Source organism: Lindgomyces ingoldianus, assembly GCF_010093535.1.
Source record: "Lindgomyces ingoldianus strain ATCC 200398 unplaced genomic scaffold BDR25scaffold_31, whole genome shotgun sequence".
Classification (NCBI taxonomy): Eukaryota; Fungi; Ascomycota; class Dothideomycetes; order Pleosporales; family Lindgomycetaceae; genus Lindgomyces; species Lindgomyces ingoldianus.
The window spans coordinates 600338-618897 of NW_022985192.1; the positions used below are offsets into that span (position 1 = coordinate 600338).

The following is an 18560-nucleotide window of genomic DNA, read 5'->3' on the forward strand; positions in this document are numbered from 1 at the left end:
ACCGTTACTCTACGAATCAGTTCAGATATTTTCTGATTTCTATCTGTGGGAGACATCTTGGTATTCTCCTAGGACCATGATCTCGAGGACAGATCTAGATCGGACAGTGAAAGCTCTCCATATCCAAACCAGTGGTACCCAAAACTCCTTACCTTATCTATCGAGGTCCCCCGGATATTCTGAGACAGATTCTTAAACGGTTACCACAGTACTTCTACAAACTCACGAATTTAGATGGAGGAATATGAGTCCTATGGTACCATTCTCGTCTCTCGCCTGTCAAACCTAGTGAAGCTACAACCATTCCAAATCAGTAGATCTCTGCGAAAGCTTCTTCGTTTCATCAGAAAAGTATCCCGACGATCAAACGAGGACCGGAAACCAGTGTTACGCGCCTTATGAGAGTAACACTTTACCAATGGAAATGACTATCCTTTCGATCTTGCGGATTTTGTCCACTTCTTCCCCCGCGAACACTGCGAAGTTCTCGAGTGAAAACTGTCTTATGTCGCTCGGATCATACTTCGGCAAACCTTTCCTACTCTCTCCAACACATTGGACGTGATTTGGCTTAAACTAGAACGCTGCTTCATAAGGGTTCACTGCCTTGAAGGGCTATTGAAGGTTTGCTGATCCTTAAGGGTTTTCGACCTTACTGCTTTAAGTCCCGATGAATATAGCTTGATGGGGTTGACGCTGGTATATCGTCCCTATTCATCCTTAAAGAAATGGGTGAAGCTTTTGAACGCCATAAAAAATCACTAGAATCATTACCTGCGAATTCTAAATTTTGTCGAACAGTCGAGGTGTCGAATTTCACTACTTCGAGAAACTCACCCAACTCAAGATTTCGTTTAGCGGGATGCAGAGGCTTCAAGACCCACTTCAAGACCCACCTCTATCTACAGTACGGATTGACCCCCTTTCCTTCTACAGGCTCGATATTGATCATAAACACCTAGAAGATATTGTCGCGCTTAGATGCTAGTTGCCCCTGATCCAGGAGGTTGTAATCAATGGGTGCTCCGTCATGTCATTATGAGAGTAAGCAAGGACATTTAGTGGCCAATTCATGTATAAGAAGAACAGGAGACTCATACCATCTCCTAGCTTGGATTTCAGTCTTAACGTCCCTTACCTGATTTTATAAGGCGATTGGGACCCTGGTCCCATCGATTCAGACGCAGATTTAGAAATCACATAGTCACATTCCTTCGATCAATACTAAATGGGAACCCTGGATTTACCTATCACTAGATATTACCTCTCTGCCATGAGCAGGTGGGTCTAGATCCGAACCAGCGAAGCCCCCATTCCGTCACCACCCACACTCAGTCAGCAGCGAGCTAATTAGCTTAACTTCCCCTCACTAGCCCACTTTGGAGGATTGGTCGACTTGAAGGGGCTCCTATATCATAGTTTGGAATGAAACATCCCCGAGCAACTTCTGCCCTCTAATTCTGATATCAATGCACATTACTCATAAGCTACGACAGCATTCGAGGTTGTAATTTCAGAGTTCATTGAAAGGCTATAGGCAAGTGGAGATGTCATCTTGGGTCTTTTGGCTGAGAAGAAATGCGGGGTCGGGACGAGAAAGTGTTGTGTTCTTTTTATTTTAGCTAAAAGGTATGGTCAAGCGGGAATGTAACACCATGGTCTATCAGGACTCATATTCAATGCTAAATATTGCACGATCGAGGCCTATGCCAAAATTAGTATCCATTGATTTCCTTGCACAATTACAGGTGTAGACTCCATTATAGTTTCTCTTAGTCCGGACACAAAGTCACTAAATCCATCCTTTCGATGTGCAAGGCCAATTACCCAATGGGAACGCTCCCCCGAACCTAAGACTAAACCCTTCATTCCACGCCCACCATGCAAATAAATCCCTACCGTCCTAGTCAGAACTCCATCGTTTTGGCTACCCTGGGCGTGGAAGCTACCCCTTTCTAATGTCTTCTTGTAGCTAGAACATCAGCGACACCGCAACTGTAATGATCAGCCCAAAATGTGTCGCCGATGGTCTTGGTAGTTCTGTGGCAAAAGACGCGGTCCCGCAGCATTTCTGATTGTATGTGACATTATTCGCCCTCGCAGCAACCTCGAACACGGAGCCATTGAAAGGACCGGCGTTGTAGTAATCGACGAGTAGGAAGTTTGGTGGACGACCCCAATCCTCTGTAGGTGCATTAGAGTAAGCCACATCAATTCAAAGGGGAGCTGTGCCACTAACCAGTACAGCTGTTGCTCATCAGCCCCAAACTCCCTGTCCCATTTACCCCATTTGTTGTTTCAAGAGCCACCGTGTTCGGAATCAATAGGCTGATTTCTGCGATGCTGACCTCTACATTCAAGTTGTGGTTTGCCATGTACATCATACTATTGCTTTTATTCTGGCTTAGACCCTCCGGTCGGCCAATGGTGCACGGAAAGTTGACGTCTGTCGGGGAATATGGAGTTTCCCACATGTTGTAGAACTCCCACAGCATGTATGGTACGGCGTCGGTGTCAAAATTATAGTCGATGAACATAATAATGCGCTTGCCCCGAACAATCAACTCTCCCAAAGTAGGCCAGTCCTCCAGTGTCATTGCCGTTTTCGGCGGCTGGTATATGTATTGACGAAGTCCGGATTTCTCGATCGGATCGACGTAGTTCTTGGAGGTTACAAGAGGGTTACCGTTCACGTCTTTCTCCTCATAGTCGGCGTTTCCGATGAGAATTGTGACGACATCGAAGGGATGGTTCTCGACCCATCCTGCAACCTCGGTGAAATACGACTCCACGGACCCGGCATTAAGGAGATCGCATGAAGTGTGGCAGTAGTAAAGGGTTCCATTCACGTAATGTGTCTGACCCTGAAGCATGCGAACACCGTCGTTCAATTGCTGCGTCACTCCATATGCCTGATTGCTTCCGGCATTGTTCTTCCTGACGAAAGGGGAGTTATGGGCGCAGACTTCTGTTATGTTGGAATACCTTCTCGTACAGAACTCGGGGTAGTTGTTGCAGGGCTGAGTATTCGTAGGTTGTGCGGTTATCGTCGTAGATGCAGTCATGTTCCTGCCCACTGTTGTTCCCGACCCACCCGCGATTACTGTGAGCGTGTTTTGTGAGGACGTTGTCTTAGATGCGGTTGCATTGGGTGCGCCTATACTTGCAGATAAGCCATATGTGGTCCCCGTTTCAAAGGTACTAGCTTCGAAATCAGAGAGTGATAGGGTTGGTGTAGCATCTGCTCCTGTAACTTGTGCAATCGAGCCAGACAGTGTTAGGATAGACTGAGAAGATTGAGCGGCAGCAAGACCCGCGAGCCATATGAAATGGGTCATCATTCTGATGCCGAACGTCCCGATTCTGGCGTTGTGGGACGGTGTGGGTTTCTTATGGAAGATTTGGGGACACTCTTCTCTCCGATCCATTCACCAATGGACGAAAGGCTGAACCGATCAGATCTGGGATGTTAAGAGAAATGTGCCTTAGTATTCCTGGACATTGGAGATAATTTGTTTATCGGTCAGTATACGGTATGACGACTGCCGCGCTCAGCCACAGGAGACACGAGCGCGAGAATGAGTTTTGAAGAAGCGGCAACGAATGGGTTAAACTTGTGCCACGTGAAGGGCGAAGAAGAATAGAGAATAGAGAAGAGATAAAGGGGAGTAGAGTTAACAATACTGTGGAGGTGGTAAGATGTAACGACGGGCTTCTCAGATTTCACTTTGCGTTGATGATTGACGTCAAGGGACCCACTTGTCAGGGTCAAGCTTTCTAGCCACAGGTCAACCAGCCCTGTGAAATGCCCGTGCATGCCTCGACACGTAATAGCAGAAACCGAGAGGGTTAGGAGATTCCTTTACCAAGAACCAAAAGCTAGCTACATAGTTACATTGAAAGCCTTACTCAATCTCCTCACTTCCCAAATCCAGGCATTGTACTTGATATTACCCATCCGAAGATATTCGACAGCGTGCCCTTTCCCTCCAGCGCTTGTATTTCTTTCTTCATCACATCAATTCTGCAGTTCTTGAAAGCTTTCTCGATCCGCTCTCTGGACTCCGTGTCTCGCATGATCGTCCTGGACCCACTCGTAGTGCCGATTAAGAATCCTGTTTCCCCCCCAAGGAACAATCCTCCGATGGAGAAGAAGAAGTATGCAGCAGTGTCACTCCACTTTGATGGCGTAAGCTGTGCTGTAATATCGGGGATGGATTCTGAAAGACGCCAGGATTAGCATGGCTCATTCGGGCAATGATCCCCTAGCGGAGCATTATGAAAAGGATAACACTTAACGGTTCCATCATCTGCAAATCTGACCTCTGCTGGTTTTTCTATTGCTCTAACAGTCTTGGGGTATGTGGGACGCATGGTGCGTAGTCGAAAAGCCCAGTAGACACCGAAACTGAGCTCCAGCAGAGAGCCAATCTGCGCTTGTGTTGAAACTTTTTTTCGCAGCGCTCCTCAGCGTGTCACGGTCAGACTGAATTAAACTAATTGAGCTCAGCTAAGCCCTCAGCAATCTCTATGACTCCCCTAGACTCAATTATGCTGAAAATGCTCTTCTGCGAGACGTCGAAGCTCATTGCTTCCATTGTTCCTGAATGCGGCCAATGATTCTGACATGGTGGCAGTATGGAGCTGTAGATTAATTGACTGACTGATATATCAATGGGGCAATTGATCAAGATTTGAACCCGCGCAGTGACGCTCCGCGTGATTCTATCTGGCTTAGGGCATTATGAAGCTTTTCCTTCGTAACAATGACGTGTTATCGGAAGCTCTGATTTTGCTAGGCGCCCCATGCCCTAAATAGTTGACCCATTACGAGCTCGCCGCAGCCTCCCCAAACGTCTTCACTTTTGTATACACCGCCGCATCAATCACCCTCGCTTCAGCCATGCACTTCTTCGTCCAATCTGTCATCGGATCCAAGGGAACCACATCTTTTCCAATCTTGTGACCTTCCCCAAATTCGTGGATTGCTAGGAAAGAGAGAGGCTCCGTTGGCTTTCCATCGCTCTTATGATGAAGTAGCAGGTTAAATCGAGTGGTCCGTTTCCAGCCCGGCTGCTCAGACATCTGCTGGTTGTGCTCCTCCCGATACCAAGCGTCCAACTCGGCCTCTCCGCCCGGTGATGGCTCCATGGCGGCCATTATCACGGTTGTAGCAGCATCTGTGCATAGTTAGGACCCCAAACGGCTCATTCTGCTTTCCACCTATGATCGAGGGACTTTGGAGACTTTTGGATGTGGAGCAGACGAACCTTCGTGCTGTTTTACTGTCTCATAAAGCTGAACCAGGGAGAAGATATTCGTTTCGGATTCGATGAAATCGTAAACAGATCCGTTAGTCGGGAACATGTCGCTGGCAATTTTGACCTCATGAAGTTTTCCGGCTTGCACCGGGGATAAGTCAGGGCACTTATGGATGAACATTTTCGGCTTGCCGTACTTAGGGTCGGCCGCCTTGAATCGCCATGACGAAATCACGATACCAGTAGCAAGCAGATCAGGAACATAGACCTCATCAAACCATTTCTCGAATATTTCCGGGGACAACTTGGAAGATTTGGGGATTGTGATAAATCCCTGGATGATCCCAGGACCGGACCAATATGAAATCGGGGCTGTATGTGCGTCAGGCATTGCTAATGAGAGGGAAGGTCTCAACACTCAGGGACTGAGTCTGATATAAAAGCATCACGATCTTCCTTACATACGCCCCGCTATATGTGGTTATGTTACCCAGTCTGTGCCGCGGTCAGGCCTCAATAGTGCTACCTTCTCCGCACTACCACCGGCTGAGCATAGCCGAGCCTTTACCGCAACCGTATCACCACGTGTTGTCCCTCAACAAGTAATTTGTAAGGACATCATATGTGAATTTGCATAGAATGGAAGGTTGCTGACATCCCTTATAGGAACCCTTGTGTTTTCATTTCGTGGTCGACCCTGATCCGCTCCGACCCGCTTGTCGATCTTCCTCCCTGATGATTGAAGCGTTCAGGGGAATTGATTGCCCGATTATTAAGAAGATGCTCTGGAACTTGCCCTGCCAGTTTAGAAGGATGTCGATGAGCGCTCCCTGGCGAGTGCTCTCTAGAGTCTCAACATGGAAGACAGCAATCATGGACCTGGTTCGTTTGCTAGAACTAGTTATAGCAGCGCACCTGGGTACTGACCTATCACCATGCTTTCTTTCTGAAGTATTTGTGCTATTTGGGGACACGCTTCACTATCCGTTTCGAACTTGAGTTTGGCGGGGTTACACAACTATCAGGAGCCAGCTACCAGAAGCCCATGCCGTGTGAGAGCCCACCTTTAGAAAGGAGCGTACTTGATGTGCTCTGCAGCTGACGTCTAGGACGAAGGAAGTGAAACACAGGAACGGTCACCCTGGAAATTTTCGCAACGTTATTGGGCCAGACGACCACCAAGGAACGGCAAGTCTGTCCTGGAGTCACTGTGGTACGTTAAACGACAAGTGTTTAATTTTGTTTTTAGAGCAGTGTTGTTACCCTAGGGCCCCACCGAGAATATGGCGCCAACCAAGCATATGGTCAGGGAGCCACTCAACCTGATCCTCTTCGTTTGTAACCCAAAAGGCGTTTGTGTGACCAAGGACATGGCCTCAGGATCATGCAAACTCTTTAAGCGCAAGAAATCAAGCGAGCCATTCTCTAGATATATTGGGATCGGTAGTGTTTAATTTAGCTATAGAGGATTCCGCATGTGCGAGTCGTCTCCTCCAAGGCGGATTCGCTCAAGAACGTGGGCTTATGGCCCAGAAAGGCGCCGCTCGACAAGGTACTTACGCCCAAGAAGCCCACTATTCGCTAAAATGGTTCAGGATAAATGGACGTCGCTTAACGCGCCCTCTGCCAGCCCTACAGATCCGATAAGACACTCACCATCCATCAACTTTGGGGCAAGCCTAAGCAACCTGCTATTCGTGCTCTCACGCATTGTGGTCTCTAAATCGATAAGGGGCGCCATCCTTCGCATTATTTACAGCTAAGAGTGGGCGGAGGCGGGACGGTTCGACGGTTCCCTCCGCTTGTCCATGTGAAGGATCTCATCCTGATGGCGCTCATCCGCTTGTGGTTTCTCGAGATGTTTCTAAACAAATGTCCAATAACGGGCCACACAACCCCTCGAGTCCTGCAAAATTCTCACGTTCCGCCTGTCCTAGGGTTTTCCATGGTTTTGCGATTGGACTTTCATTTCGTCGCCTACACCCGGCTCTCCGCGCTGTGTGATGGAAATCTCACTCTGGCGATCGACGGTGTGAGAGTTTGCCTTGGGACAGGGTTAAGGCTGACGGACTGGATGACAGCTTGCAGATGTTTAGTGGCGCTAACGATTGGCTAACAACCTGCAGATGTTTCGTCGGCGCTTGTCGCCTGTGTTCAATTTGGTCGTGTAACCGTAAGCTGCAAAGTGTTACGGCAGTTGACCGTTGTTCATGGCCTGGCTTGCATGCTTACCTTCGATTAAACCTTTCTCAGCTATTGACTCCACAGGCCTTTAAGTTCAAATTCATCTATCATGCCTTCAATGCCCAATCTCATATCAGTCAGTCCTTTCTTCAGACTTGTCTTTCGGACTATATTATTATTCTTAGTCTTAAAGCTGGAGTAGCGAAATCGTATGCTCGCCCGCGGGGACCAGAGCAGAGCACTACAACTCTTCGACAACGGTTCACGTGGAAGTTTTACCTCAGAAGAGTGACGATGGGTGATCAAGGACCAATCATCATCTGGCTGAATGCCGTTCTAATGGCGCTCACTCTTACTGCGATCAGCTCAAGAGTGGGAAGACGTGTTTTCCTCATCGGAACGTGGAGTTGGCATGACTGTAAGCTTCTCTATAGAATTGTACCTCTTCAAGACTTACACTCCAACAGTGTTGGTAACTGTAGCCGCCGTATGACTTTTACATCATTGCCTTGAGTACGTTGTACTGACTGTGGATGGAGATTTGTGCTTTGGTCTTTTCAATATGTCAGATGGTTGGTAAGTGCATCATACCTCCTCCAGGAAGAGCATTTCTAACCGTCTAAGGAACGACGTTCGGCCTCGGAAAACACCAAGAAGATGTCCCGGTGGATGAGATGCCTAGGCTGATCAAGGTATTAAGTCGCCTTGTATTGCCGTAAATTTTCGCTAATTTTCATCTTCACAGCTCATTATAGCCTCCAATGGTATAGCGCAAACCCGCCCACCTTAGGCACTGATTGACTTTGATAGTATTCTACTTCACCTGTAACTGGGTTGTCAAGCATGCTTTGCTTCTCTTCTACGCTGACATTGTCCGGGAGAAGAAATACCGAGGCAGTATTTACTTCATGCATTTCGTCGCATTCGGCTTTGGTCTCAGCAGCATCCTTGTCAACCTCTTCCAATGTACACCATTCCGGAAAGCATACCATTCGAACATCAGCGGTCATTGTGTTAACCTCAACATCTTCTTCTACTGCAACGCATCCATTATGCTTGCTACAGACCTTGTCCTCTACGCAATGCCTGTCGTCTTCACCTGGAATCTTCAACTCCGGCGTCCTCAGCGTATCGGACTTAACTGCTTGTTTGCGCTGGGCGGACTGTATGTTCCCATATAGCAAGGTTTTTGAAAAGCTCTACGTTAACTAAGTGTAGCGTCCTTGCAGCAAGTGCAGCGCGAATGGAAGCCGTTTACAAGTTCGCTACGGAGCCCGATTTTCCCTGTAAGCATCACTCGGATCCCCATGCATGGTCCATCCTATCCCGCCACATCCACCCAGATATTGTCCATAACATGGGTCAGGCAATCGACTGACTGCGCATATAGGGTGGTTTGCTAACGCGATGATCTGGAGCGTGCTTGAGAACCACCTAGCAATTGTGGTTGCATGCGCACCTAGCATCAAGGTCATCGCGCTGCTGGTCTTTCCCCGCCTTAAGTCGTCGTACCGAAAAGTCGTGTCCAAAGTAACTCCTTCCAATTCGCGCTCGAGATCCCGCGCTTCCGGCCCATATGATCTGGAAAGTGGGACAAGGAAGAGCGACCAGCTTAAGCCGACGCCGTCAGGCACTCCACTGCCATCACCGGCCTTAACGTACGGCAGCGGTGGGAGTAGAGCGAGCAAGAATTTTGCGAGATGGTTTAAAGGCCCAATGAGTCCGAGACATTTGGATAGATCTGATAGCATGGATCATGGCTTGGTATATGTGGAAGATCCACACGTTTCCCAGTCGAGAGACGTTCATATGGTAAACATATCAAGGGATAGTGAGAACGACAAGAGATGGAAGGAGGAAAGAGAAAATGGTCGAGGATGTGCAAGTCCCAGCGGCGAGAATGACATCCGGGTGGAGCGTACCATAAGGGTGGAGAGTTCAAGGGACAGTAGTGGAGATGAAATTACGGTGTTGGGACGCGCTGCTTGATTTTCAAGATACCCTGAGGAGGAGTTTGGCTAGAACCCTCATACTTTATTACATTTCCGTAAATATAGCCTAAGTGTTTATGATCACTTGTCCAAGTCAAGAGTGTTCTTAAATTTCTTTACTCACATGGAAGAGGTTAGAAAACCGATCATGATTCATGTAGGGAAACAGTTTGCGATAAAAAGTGGCATAAAAAACCGAATTTGAAGCCCAGAAGACCTTTCAACTCTCTCAAGCCACCTCGAAGGCCTGCAGACCCCAATTTGCAGCTAGTATACAATCCATTTTCGAAATCCTTGAAATACCGTCTTCCAAACCTTCCCCAGAAACCCGTTTCCAAGCGGCTTACTCATCCTCCATGTCCTCCCACTCACTATCCCCCTCCCCCCTCTCCTCCCTGATTAGCTGGATCCTGGAAGGTCTCAGCGGACCCGGCCCTTCGCCGGCATGGTGGCGGAAGTTATAGGGGCTGCCGATCTGGATTGGCGGCCTCCTCTCCTTCGCCGTCTTTTTCCTCCTGAATCTCGCGCTCTTGAATAGACCTTTAAAGAAGTCGCCCAATTTCGTCAAGGCTAATATCTTTTCTGAGCGCTGGTTCTCGTCGGTCGCGACAGCTGGCTGGGTTTCGGTAGCTGGGCTGTGGGAACCGAAGAAGGTACTGATTTTGTGCCTTGGGCGGCGTTCTGGGAGTGCGGTGATGGTTTCGTCTGGGGTGTCTACTGGCTGAGCCTGCTTGACGACTTCTGGGTCGGTGCTATCCTTGTAGGCATAATCGATGATTGTGGATTGTGGGAGATTGCCCGTGATGGCAGCATTGTCGCTATTAGTGTATGGAGCGCGATTGCGGAAGCTGCCACGCAGATCCTGATAGCTCTTAGTTTTGAAGATGGCAGACGGTAACGGAAACATCTTGTTGACGGTGGTGAGGCGCCAACAAAGCTGTGTAATGTCCTTGGGAAGGAAGGAAAGGAATAGAAAGAAATATTTTATGCCGACTCGAAAGGTTATGCAGGTACGGCTAAACTAGCAAAGTGAAAGAAGGCTTGAAGGAGTGAAAGATGATGTTGACGATGCTGGAGAAATGGCGGTAAACGCTGCCGTTGGGGCAACAGTGACTGACTTACCTCTTCAACGGCATCGATCCGGGCAATTATTTTGACGTCCCATAACAACGCTGAATGCATATGGTCGCGATGGGAAACGCTCCTGTTCTATCCTGAAGACTCCACAGGATGCGCAGGAGTGATTAGGAAAGGGACGATGATGGATGATGTGCTTTTCATAGCACCAGAACTGGGAGGCAAAGATCAAGGTTGAAGTCAAGACTGAAGACGTGGGACAAAGGACTACAAATACATATGATCTGACAAAAGCCACCTCTGATCCAGACGCTGGAACATTTCTACTCTTGATGATGGATTGACCAGGACAAGTGAAGAGAGTCCAAATCACACCCGAGGAGACGGTGAGTATTTAACGGGATAGTGGTCACCGCCTTTTCTCAGTAGCTGCATAATTCTGTGGAGTCGAATCCTTATTGTGTTTCAGAGCAGAGCACTGTCCACCGCCAATGTGGTGATGGTACCATGGTGTTTTGCGATACGATTCGGAAGAGGTGGGGTTGCACTAAGCCATATCCGGACATGAGTAAGCATGTGATCTGATTGGGTGGAAAATACTTGGACTGGATATTCTTTTTGATCGCCCAAATATACTACTTTGTCAAATTTGACAGCTTTCTTCAAGGATAAAGAGGCCACTAATCATACTCGGCATCTCGCTCAACTGCACATATCTATTGTCCTTGTTCTTGGCTCAATTGGGTGTCCTCACCACGAGCTTTGAAGCCGGAAGACCTTGACAATTCTCGGTTGACGGTCGGCCTTACAACGCCGCCACCCGCCACTCACGATCAGCACTTTCTTCTCGACGAGCACTTTAAAGAAGCGCCTACCCGCCGAAACGTTCTGCCGTCCCCCAAGTTCCTCTATCCTACTCTCCTAATCATCTTCCTTCCCGCATGCACACGACCTCCTGCAGTGAAACATTCGCTATGTCTTTCTCTTCCCTCGTCTCAGATATCACCTACCGGAATTCGGAACGCGCAGCGCAAGATGACAAGCGCTCTCAGGTCTCCCGCGCACGATCATATGCCAGCACCGCTGCGACCAGCGTGAGCATAGCGGGCGATATATCGAGCCAATTGCACGGCGGATACAGCCACCCTCTTTCACGAGCATGGCAAGCAGAGAGGCAATTGACAAAGGTTCGGAATGAAATGCCTCAACTCCGGCTACGCGCGCTGACATGCACCGCAGTCAATGTTGATCTACCCCCTCTTCATATCCGACCAACCTGACGAAGAAACCCTCATTCCTTCCCTTCCCAACCAGCATCGCCGCGGCTTGAACAAAGTCGTTCCTTTCTTAACTCCGTTAGTAGCGAAGGGCTTGAAGTCTGTCATCTTGTTTGGGGTGCCTATCGCACCAGGAGCGAAGGATGCACTGGGAACCAATGCAGATGACCCGAAGGGACCCGTCATCAAGACCATCCGACTCCTTCGTCGAACCTTCCCCGAGCTCTTCATCGTCGCCGATGTCTGCCTCTGCGAGTACACTTCCCACGGCCACTGCGGCATTCTGCGAGACGATGGCAGTCTTAACAATACTCTGTCGGTAGATAGAATCAGCGACGTCGCTATGGCATATGCGGAAGCAGGAGCGCATTGTGTGGCCCCGTCTGATATGAACGATGGCCGTATCCGCGCCATTAAGCTTAAGCTCATTGAAGCCGGCATCGCGCATCAGATAGTACTGATGTCGTACTCTGCTAAGTTCTCCGGCTGTCTGTATGGCCCCTTCCGCGATGCCGCAGGATCATGTCCTTCATTTGGTGACCGACGATGCTACCAACTTCCTCCAGGCGGGCGGGGTCTTGCACGACGAGCTATTACACGTGATATCAACGAGGGCGCAGATATCATCATGGTGAAACCTGCTAGCCAGTACCTCGACATCATTAGCGACGCTAAGGAGATTGGAAAAGATCTCCCAGTTGCTGCTTATCAAGTCTCGGGCGAGTTTGCAATGATTCACGCGGCGGCGAAGGCAGGTGTCTTTGATTTGAAGGCGATGGCGTTCGAGGCGACGGAAGGTATCTTGAGAGCTGGTGCTACTATAGTCGTGAGCTACTTTACTCCCGAATTCTTAGATTGGCTAGACAACTGAGTTTCGCTGTCATTCTTACGATTTCCTTACTTTCTTCAAAAAGCTTTTTTATCCATGGAGCCTTATGTCTAACCGTCATGTCTAGTCGGAAATGGGTTACAATTTGTATTGGTCCTCCTATAATGATAGAATATTTTGAAACTCAGAGAAGTGACTTTCATGATCGAAGCACATGTCTTATCCCAAAGTAGCTAGCACAGCGCCCCTCTCAGGCCTCAATCTCTGTGCTGGAAAGACGAACAGCTCGATCATCTGCTCTGAAATACCTTTAGTACTATTCCCACATAGGTGTTCTTCTGTTCGAAGAATGTTTACTGCTGAATTTTAATTTCACAGTATTTACACAATCCCAAGCACCCTTCAAAGCAAGTCTTCTTAGCTATGGCATGGCATGATCTGGGGACTAGTAGGCGATTTCTGAGCTGCGGAATGGCACGAACTATAGAATAGAACATAATTACTGTGGGGGGGAGTTAATGCGATAAATTAATAGTACGTAAATTCTAAACCGAGTGATAGTACGGGTCCCTCACGACTTCGTCAATTCATCCACCAAACGTTCAACGATGCCTTCCATAAATGCTTCCTACCATCGCTTCGTAACCTTGAACCGCCAAGGAAGGGACTACTAGTTCTTCTTTGCAGGTTCAATCAGCTATGCATGTATTCTGATTGATCCCGAACCAGACACCGCAGAAACTTGAGGTCAGTACGTCTGTTTTCTGGGGTGTTTGGTCATTTTGGTCATGTTCATTTAGCGTGCCTGATCAGGAAGACTTGCTCTCCATGCTATTTAATAGATATATATGATAACACATCGTTTTCTACGTTTATCTTGGGACCTACCTTCGCCCATTCTTTGTCTTAATATTACCGCCTGTCCTGGAAGTATAATTGCACAAATTTCGCTTCCATCAGCATCTCTAATAGGGGTAGGCAACGCGTAGAGAAGTAGTGACACGCTAATAATCAGTTCTACTTGCTCGCTTAAGGGATGCTTTAGAAGAAACTACTAAAGTGAGCAGAGGTGGTGGGTAAGAGCGTAGGAGGTAAGAAGTAGTAGGCACCAGTAAGTACCTAAGGCCAAGTGAATGCCGGAGAGCAGGGGGTAAGCTAGTCGACTGACCTGGCAGGGGTCTAAGTCTATGTCCTTGAGCCTAAAATGGCTCCATTTCTGCGGCTTAATAGGTTCTGTGGTTAGCTGCTGCTGTATCGCTTCAGCTTCTACTTGAAATAGACCCTATAAGTGCATCTTGGCCGCGGATTGAATGTGAAGCTAGCATGTAATCTTCAGTGAGATTAGCTTCCTCTAGAATGCAGCTAGGAAGTTCCTGTCCCCGTTCTCAAACAAAAGCCTCAGGACCTAGACATATCTAGGAAAGCGTCACAACCCAAGTCGCATGGTTTACTACGGTACATAAGGGAATTTCTCTTATTACAGTTTGAGCTTACAGTGATGTGACCAGTGCGAGTCGGCTGCCTTCCCTGCTGATACCTTAGTAGCGACATCTGGTTTGAATTCCTTTAATTACTGTTAGGTATTACTCATACGCGTACTCACTCAGCTCAGCCGTTCTGCATTTGCATTCGATTCATAGTCTAAACTTATTAATCTCGACGCATGAATAACATGTCCGGTGGGACATTCGTCAGCCATATTTCTTAGCTAATTTCTTCGCTCAGGATTTGGGATAAAGTATGGTCCCCTAGTTTGCATAAATGGGAGTTGAAACTTCGCCTTCAAGCTATTCACCCGTGTACGCCTCAGTCTAGTGTCTACCGCTATGTCAGTGCAGTATTCTTATGTCTATTAAAAAGCTTAAATGTTCCTGTCTCTCCATAAGAATTCTAGAGTCTAGGCTTAACGAGTCCAGGGCCAACGTGTCGCAGAATGACTACTCAGCCTCCCGCTATAAATGAATTTAAGTCCTTCCAACAGCACGACATTCCCGTCACCGTTGACAAGGAATTTCAATAAAACTATCCTTTCCACCTGGCTTGACGTTGACCACTAACGCAGAAGTAAATGGTTCATGTACTTTCAAATATTCCTATAGTACCTAATTTGTGGCTATAATATGAATGTATGAGATTTAGCGCAAGGAGACTAGGGAGTTCCATTTAAGTCACCACTAGTATCGCTGCTCGACTCAGCTATAATGAATTCCAACGTGTGCCTAACATCATCAAATGGGGCAAAAGTGTTTCAACTCTGCATTGAGCTCAGAGTGAGAAATGGTCGGCCCAATGAAGCTAGTTCAACGGAAACACTTCTATCATGAAGAGGTAGGCTTTCCATCTCCATTTAGAATCCATCATTGGCCTTCAGGAAGCTGCCCAATGACCACTTGACACGAGATCGATCTACGTGTCAAGGTTCCAATCCCGCAGTTTGCTGCGACTAGCATGCTAAACAAGCCTCTAAATATGGGTCGTTCGTACTTCGCCAATTTTCTTGCCAGCCATGCCGAGTGCATTCCCGAAACTGCCTACAACTCCCTTCAGCGGCCTAACACTATTCATAACGGAGACCTAACGGCTATCTTGCCGAATCTAGGTCATGGGGTGCAACCAGAAGATATTGTTAGGCTTATCAATAACGCTAGTTTAACGCCTTCCTTACATGATAGTATTTTGTAACGTAGTAGTTATACTACTATAATAGTTCCCACAAAACAACACCCTCTTCATGCTTCCCTTCTTTGATGGCCTTCATCCCCGGATTTTCTTCCAGCCCGAGGTGCTTCCCAGTCTGATGCTTCCTCGTATCCACGGCGCCTATATTGAGGAATAATCCAAATTATAGGGGCGACTGAATGTCAGCTTCGATGAATACCCTGGAGAGTCTCAAGTCAATAAGAGTATTATGGCCGAGATAGAAGAAATCCTGAAGCGTAAGGACATATGTGAAGAAGTGGGAGGGGCCTGGATCATCAACTTATCAAAGCGCTAGATGAAAGCTAGCGTTGCGATCATCCGGAGCTACCCTGGGAGCACTTGTATGCTGAGGGATCTCGTTGTAGTCATAGAGCGCTCTAGGAAGTACTCGTTCGATAAGATGATCTATGCTATTGCCAGCGATTACTACATTCATTTCTCCCGACTCAAGAAGATTCAGGAACTCATGAATCTAGCGGATCGTTCGGGAAAGCTGGAACATGTGATCACAACCACCCGCTTAGCGATATTCTCGATGAATACCATACCGCCATGGATCACTCACTAAAAGAGGGTGATGAGAACGGTGCTATCTGTGGGGTCACAGAGGAAGTAGCAGAATCAATCACCCTACCGCTCTTCTCGCTCAAGAACTATGAACCAGACGTGCTAGCAAACATGCCTACGATATCAACCGAATGATCTCCTTCGATCCTGGAATTAGACCTTACCTATAATTTTGGTACAAACGGCTAAGCTCTTCCCTCGAAGCGTTTCCTGGCCATCTCACGGTAGTAGGGTCGCTGGCATCGTAGATATGGACATTCCGCGCTGCTGAGGGATTTAATACGGGGCTGAAGATTTCGGAGGCTGAGCTGGGCGTTGTGGGGGACGCCGATGATATGTTGGCAAAGATTGTATAAGGGAGAGGATGGAGAATGGAGGATGGTAGATGGTAGTGGCAGGCTTAAAACGTGCAGAAAGGTCGATGATAAATAGGGTGGGTACAGACAATTCAACGTTGCCGCACTTGCACGTGCACTACTCAGCTGTGAGTGTAATCATCTATTGATCTGCCTAGAGGCGAGGATATCCGGAGGGACTTACTGGTTCTTCTCAACAGGATCGATCAGGTATGCACAAACACTAGTAGATAGTGGCTTGGCCTGGTTACAGAGTCACCAAAGTCTTTCACCGTACCTGGGGGTCATTTTGGAGGTGAATATTCGTCATCTAAGAAGTCGTGTTTCCTAATTCTGCGCTCCTGAAATGTTGAGCGGAAGAAATTTCGCCGGCACAAGTATCCGCAGCAATGGCTTTGACAATATGGATAGTAGAAATACGGTATCCAGGATGTACTTGTGCTCAGCGTCCACTCGTGAGCACCACTGGGCAGGCTGGGTCTCAAGAACAGCTTCTGGTGCTTATAGGCTTGCTACTCATCAAGGGGACCGGGTGTATTCTTCCTTGGCTTTCTGAAGGAGCGTTAGTGGCAACATGTTAGAGCCAATTACGCTTGATGGTGGGAAGATCTATCTGTGAGCACAACCTGTGTTATGATTGATCATTTAGGGCTAGAAATTCTGACCCAAGCTAGTTTGACCAGGCAAACTGGTGGTTCAGAGCTCTCTTCTTGAGTTGTTGACTGGAATTAGACACGGAGTAGAGCATCTCTGCGATAGTAGTCACTATTCTCTGCGTCGGGCCATTTATAAAACTTATATTGGAGCTAGGTTGAGATTCAATGAGCCGAAACTACAGGAATTTTGGCTTTGGATGGTTATTGGGTCAATGAAGTCGCAAAATTCACTGAGAGATATCATTGGCGGTCTTCAAACCCCACTCGAAACAGAGAACAAGATTTACAAAGGCGTGGACGCGGTTCGTGCTGCCACATTGAGAATCTTAATTAAGGGCAAGAATCCATGGAGAAATACAAGAGAAGGCAGGGGAGAAAATATATTGTTTGAGGGTTTAATTGGAATATTAAAAGTAAGGTCCAGGTCTCAATCTCGGAATCAAGGCCGATGAGGACGAGTCTTTCAATATAAAGTTTAGGCGAAACTAGCTTCGCGCCTCCTGGCCACTTCTAGAAGGGGTTATCTAAGCCTTGTTAGAATAGTATTCGAGCTGCAGACCTAGCTGTTTATTTCGAGTTCCCTTTTTGCATCATCTAGAGAAACTTGCCTTCAACAGCTCATGGGTGCAACATACATCTACAGAATCATGGACAGCGAGTTCGTGGAGTAGAAACCGACAACCGAGGAGATTAAACTGTGTTATTGCTGTTTGGTATATCACTATTTGCACAAAATATCAGGATCCTTGGGTGCACTTTTTGAAGTCTTTCATTACAGCACATGCCACATTTCGCGTGTCTCATGGGCCTCCGTTGAATCTCTGAGATGATTGGTACACGTCAAGCAGTGTCACGGACAGCCAGTGACCCGACCTGCTCCGAGAGGGAATATGCATTTGAATTGACCGCTGACCCGGTTTATGAAACCCCGACAAAGGCAAAATGGAAGGAGACGGTGAAGATCAAAGACGCAGCTTAGTCGAAAAGACCGAACCCCATGTCCTCGTCCGACTCCTCCTTCTCTGTTATCACTTAGTTAGAATATGCTAACACATAATCGATCGGTGTAACATACCCTCTTCTTTCTCTTCTTCCTTCTCCTCTGCAGCGGCTTCAGCACCACCAGCAGCAGCGCCTCCCGCTGGAGCAGCGGCAGCACCACCGCCTGAGCCGACGTTCAGGAGCAGATCTTTCACGTCCTTGCCCTCAAGAGCCTGTCCATGTATCAGAAACCATATCCTTTGACCCAAATTTATTTTACATGCGCACCTTGGCGAATAGCGTTGCCCATATTGGCTCGACTTCTTCGATTTTGGCGGCCTTGATAAGAGAGTTGAGCTTGTCAGCCTGCCAGAATTAGCATTCCTTCACTTAATGCAGACGTATTTCGGCGTACGGTAATGTCGACACCGTCATCTGCGAGTATGAGAGCAGCGTAGCTCGTGGCAAGCTCGGCGGTGGACATGGTGTCGAGTGATCGTGATCGTGAGGTGTCCTGGTCGTGATGTTAATGAGGTGAATTCACGATCAGTTTTCGGGGTGGCTTTGTGGGAGGCATCGGCGAAAAGTTAAGCGAACCTCCGGTGGGCGAACCTCACGTGACTTTCCCCGCGAATCATTGTCACTCCCTTCTCCACCATTGCGGCTTTCCCAAACAATTAA

The 18560-nt window shown here is 47.8% G+C and overlaps 7 protein-coding genes across 7 annotated transcripts; 2 read left to right on the forward strand and 5 right to left on the reverse strand.

The window, feature by feature from the left end:
* Positions 1-1707: 1707 nt before the first annotated feature.
* Positions 1708-3679, reverse strand: BDR25DRAFT_305859 (PLC-like phosphodiesterase). The gene is made up of 2 exons (XM_033690501.1): positions 2240-3679; positions 1708-2184 (listed from the first exon to the last, which is right to left on the reverse strand). Exons 1-2 carry the CDS (start codon positions 3339-3341, stop codon positions 1973-1975), a joined length of 1314 nt encoding a protein of 437 aa, XP_033543910.1. The 5' UTR covers positions 3342-3679; the 3' UTR covers positions 1708-1972.
* A 239-nt stretch (positions 3680-3918) lies between these two features.
* On the reverse strand, positions 3919-4629 carry BDR25DRAFT_327707 (uncharacterized protein; the record flags this gene model as incomplete). The annotated part of the gene is made up of 3 exons (XM_033692347.1): positions 3919-4194; positions 4300-4448; positions 4578-4629. The coding sequence occupies 3 exons, from the start codon at positions 4627-4629 to the stop codon at positions 3919-3921; spliced, it is 477 nt and encodes a 158-aa protein (XP_033543911.1).
* A 198-nt stretch (positions 4630-4827) lies between these two features.
* BDR25DRAFT_345234 (uncharacterized protein) lies at positions 4828-5652 on the reverse strand (the record flags this gene model as incomplete). Its single annotated transcript, XM_033694027.1, has 2 exons — positions 4828-5180; positions 5271-5652. 2 exons carry the CDS (start codon positions 5650-5652, stop codon positions 4828-4830), a joined length of 735 nt encoding a protein of 244 aa, XP_033543912.1.
* Positions 5653-7506: 1854 nt separating this feature from the next.
* Positions 7507-9434, forward strand: BDR25DRAFT_292866 (uncharacterized protein; the record flags this gene model as incomplete). The annotated part of the gene is made up of 8 exons (XM_033688682.1): positions 7507-7863; positions 7913-7932; positions 7985-8021; positions 8070-8137; positions 8191-8209; positions 8256-8610; positions 8664-8731; positions 8836-9434. Exons 1-8 carry the CDS (start codon positions 7740-7742, stop codon positions 9432-9434), a joined length of 1290 nt encoding a protein of 429 aa, XP_033543913.1. The 5' UTR covers positions 7507-7739.
* A 191-nt stretch (positions 9435-9625) lies between these two features.
* On the reverse strand, positions 9626-10343 carry BDR25DRAFT_376684 (uncharacterized protein; the record flags this gene model as incomplete). Its single annotated transcript, XM_033697457.1, has 1 exon — positions 9626-10343. The coding sequence occupies one exon, from the start codon at positions 10341-10343 to the stop codon at positions 9780-9782; it is 564 nt and encodes a 187-aa protein (XP_033543914.1). The 3' UTR covers positions 9626-9779.
* Positions 10344-11371: 1028 nt separating this feature from the next.
* Positions 11372-12790, forward strand: BDR25DRAFT_305861 (delta-aminolevulinic acid dehydratase). Its single transcript, XM_033690502.1, has 2 exons — positions 11372-11700; positions 11753-12790. The coding sequence occupies exons 1-2, from the start codon at positions 11488-11490 to the stop codon at positions 12659-12661; spliced, it is 1122 nt and encodes a 373-aa protein (XP_033543915.1). The 5' UTR covers positions 11372-11487; the 3' UTR covers positions 12662-12790.
* Positions 12791-17590: 4800 nt separating this feature from the next.
* On the reverse strand, positions 17591-18424 carry BDR25DRAFT_305862 (ribosomal protein 60S). Its single transcript, XM_033690503.1, has 4 exons — positions 18295-18424; positions 18168-18245; positions 17974-18112; positions 17591-17920 (listed from the first exon to the last, which is right to left on the reverse strand). Exons 1-4 carry the CDS (start codon positions 18361-18363, stop codon positions 17874-17876), a joined length of 333 nt encoding a protein of 110 aa, XP_033543916.1. The 5' UTR covers positions 18364-18424; the 3' UTR covers positions 17591-17873.
* Positions 18425-18560: the final 136 nt, after the last annotated feature.

Coding starts and splice junctions, on each gene's coding strand:
- BDR25DRAFT_305859 (XM_033690501.1), bottom strand. CDS start 3,341: ATGATGACCCATTTCATATGGCTCGCGGGTCTTGCTGCCGCTCAATCT. Junction 2,185..2,239: donor GATGAGCAACAGCTGTACTG/GTTAGTGGCACA, acceptor ATGCACCTACAG/AGGATTGGGGTCGTCCACCA.
- BDR25DRAFT_305861 (XM_033690502.1), top strand. CDS start 11,488: ATGTCTTTCTCTTCCCTCGTCTCAGATATCACCTACCGGAATTCGGAA. Junction 11,701..11,752: donor CAGAGAGGCAATTGACAAAG/GTTCGGAATGAA, acceptor CATGCACCGCAG/TCAATGTTGATCTACCCCCT.
- BDR25DRAFT_305862 (XM_033690503.1), bottom strand. CDS start 18,363: ATGTCCACCGCCGAGCTTGCCACGAGCTACGCTGCTCTCATACTCGCA. Junction 18,246..18,294: donor ATGACGGTGTCGACATTACC/GTACGCCGAAAT, acceptor TAATTCTGGCAG/GCTGACAAGCTCAACTCTCT. Junction 18,113..18,167: donor GGGCAACGCTATTCGCCAAG/GTGCGCATGTAA, acceptor ATACATGGACAG/GCTCTTGAGGGCAAGGACGT.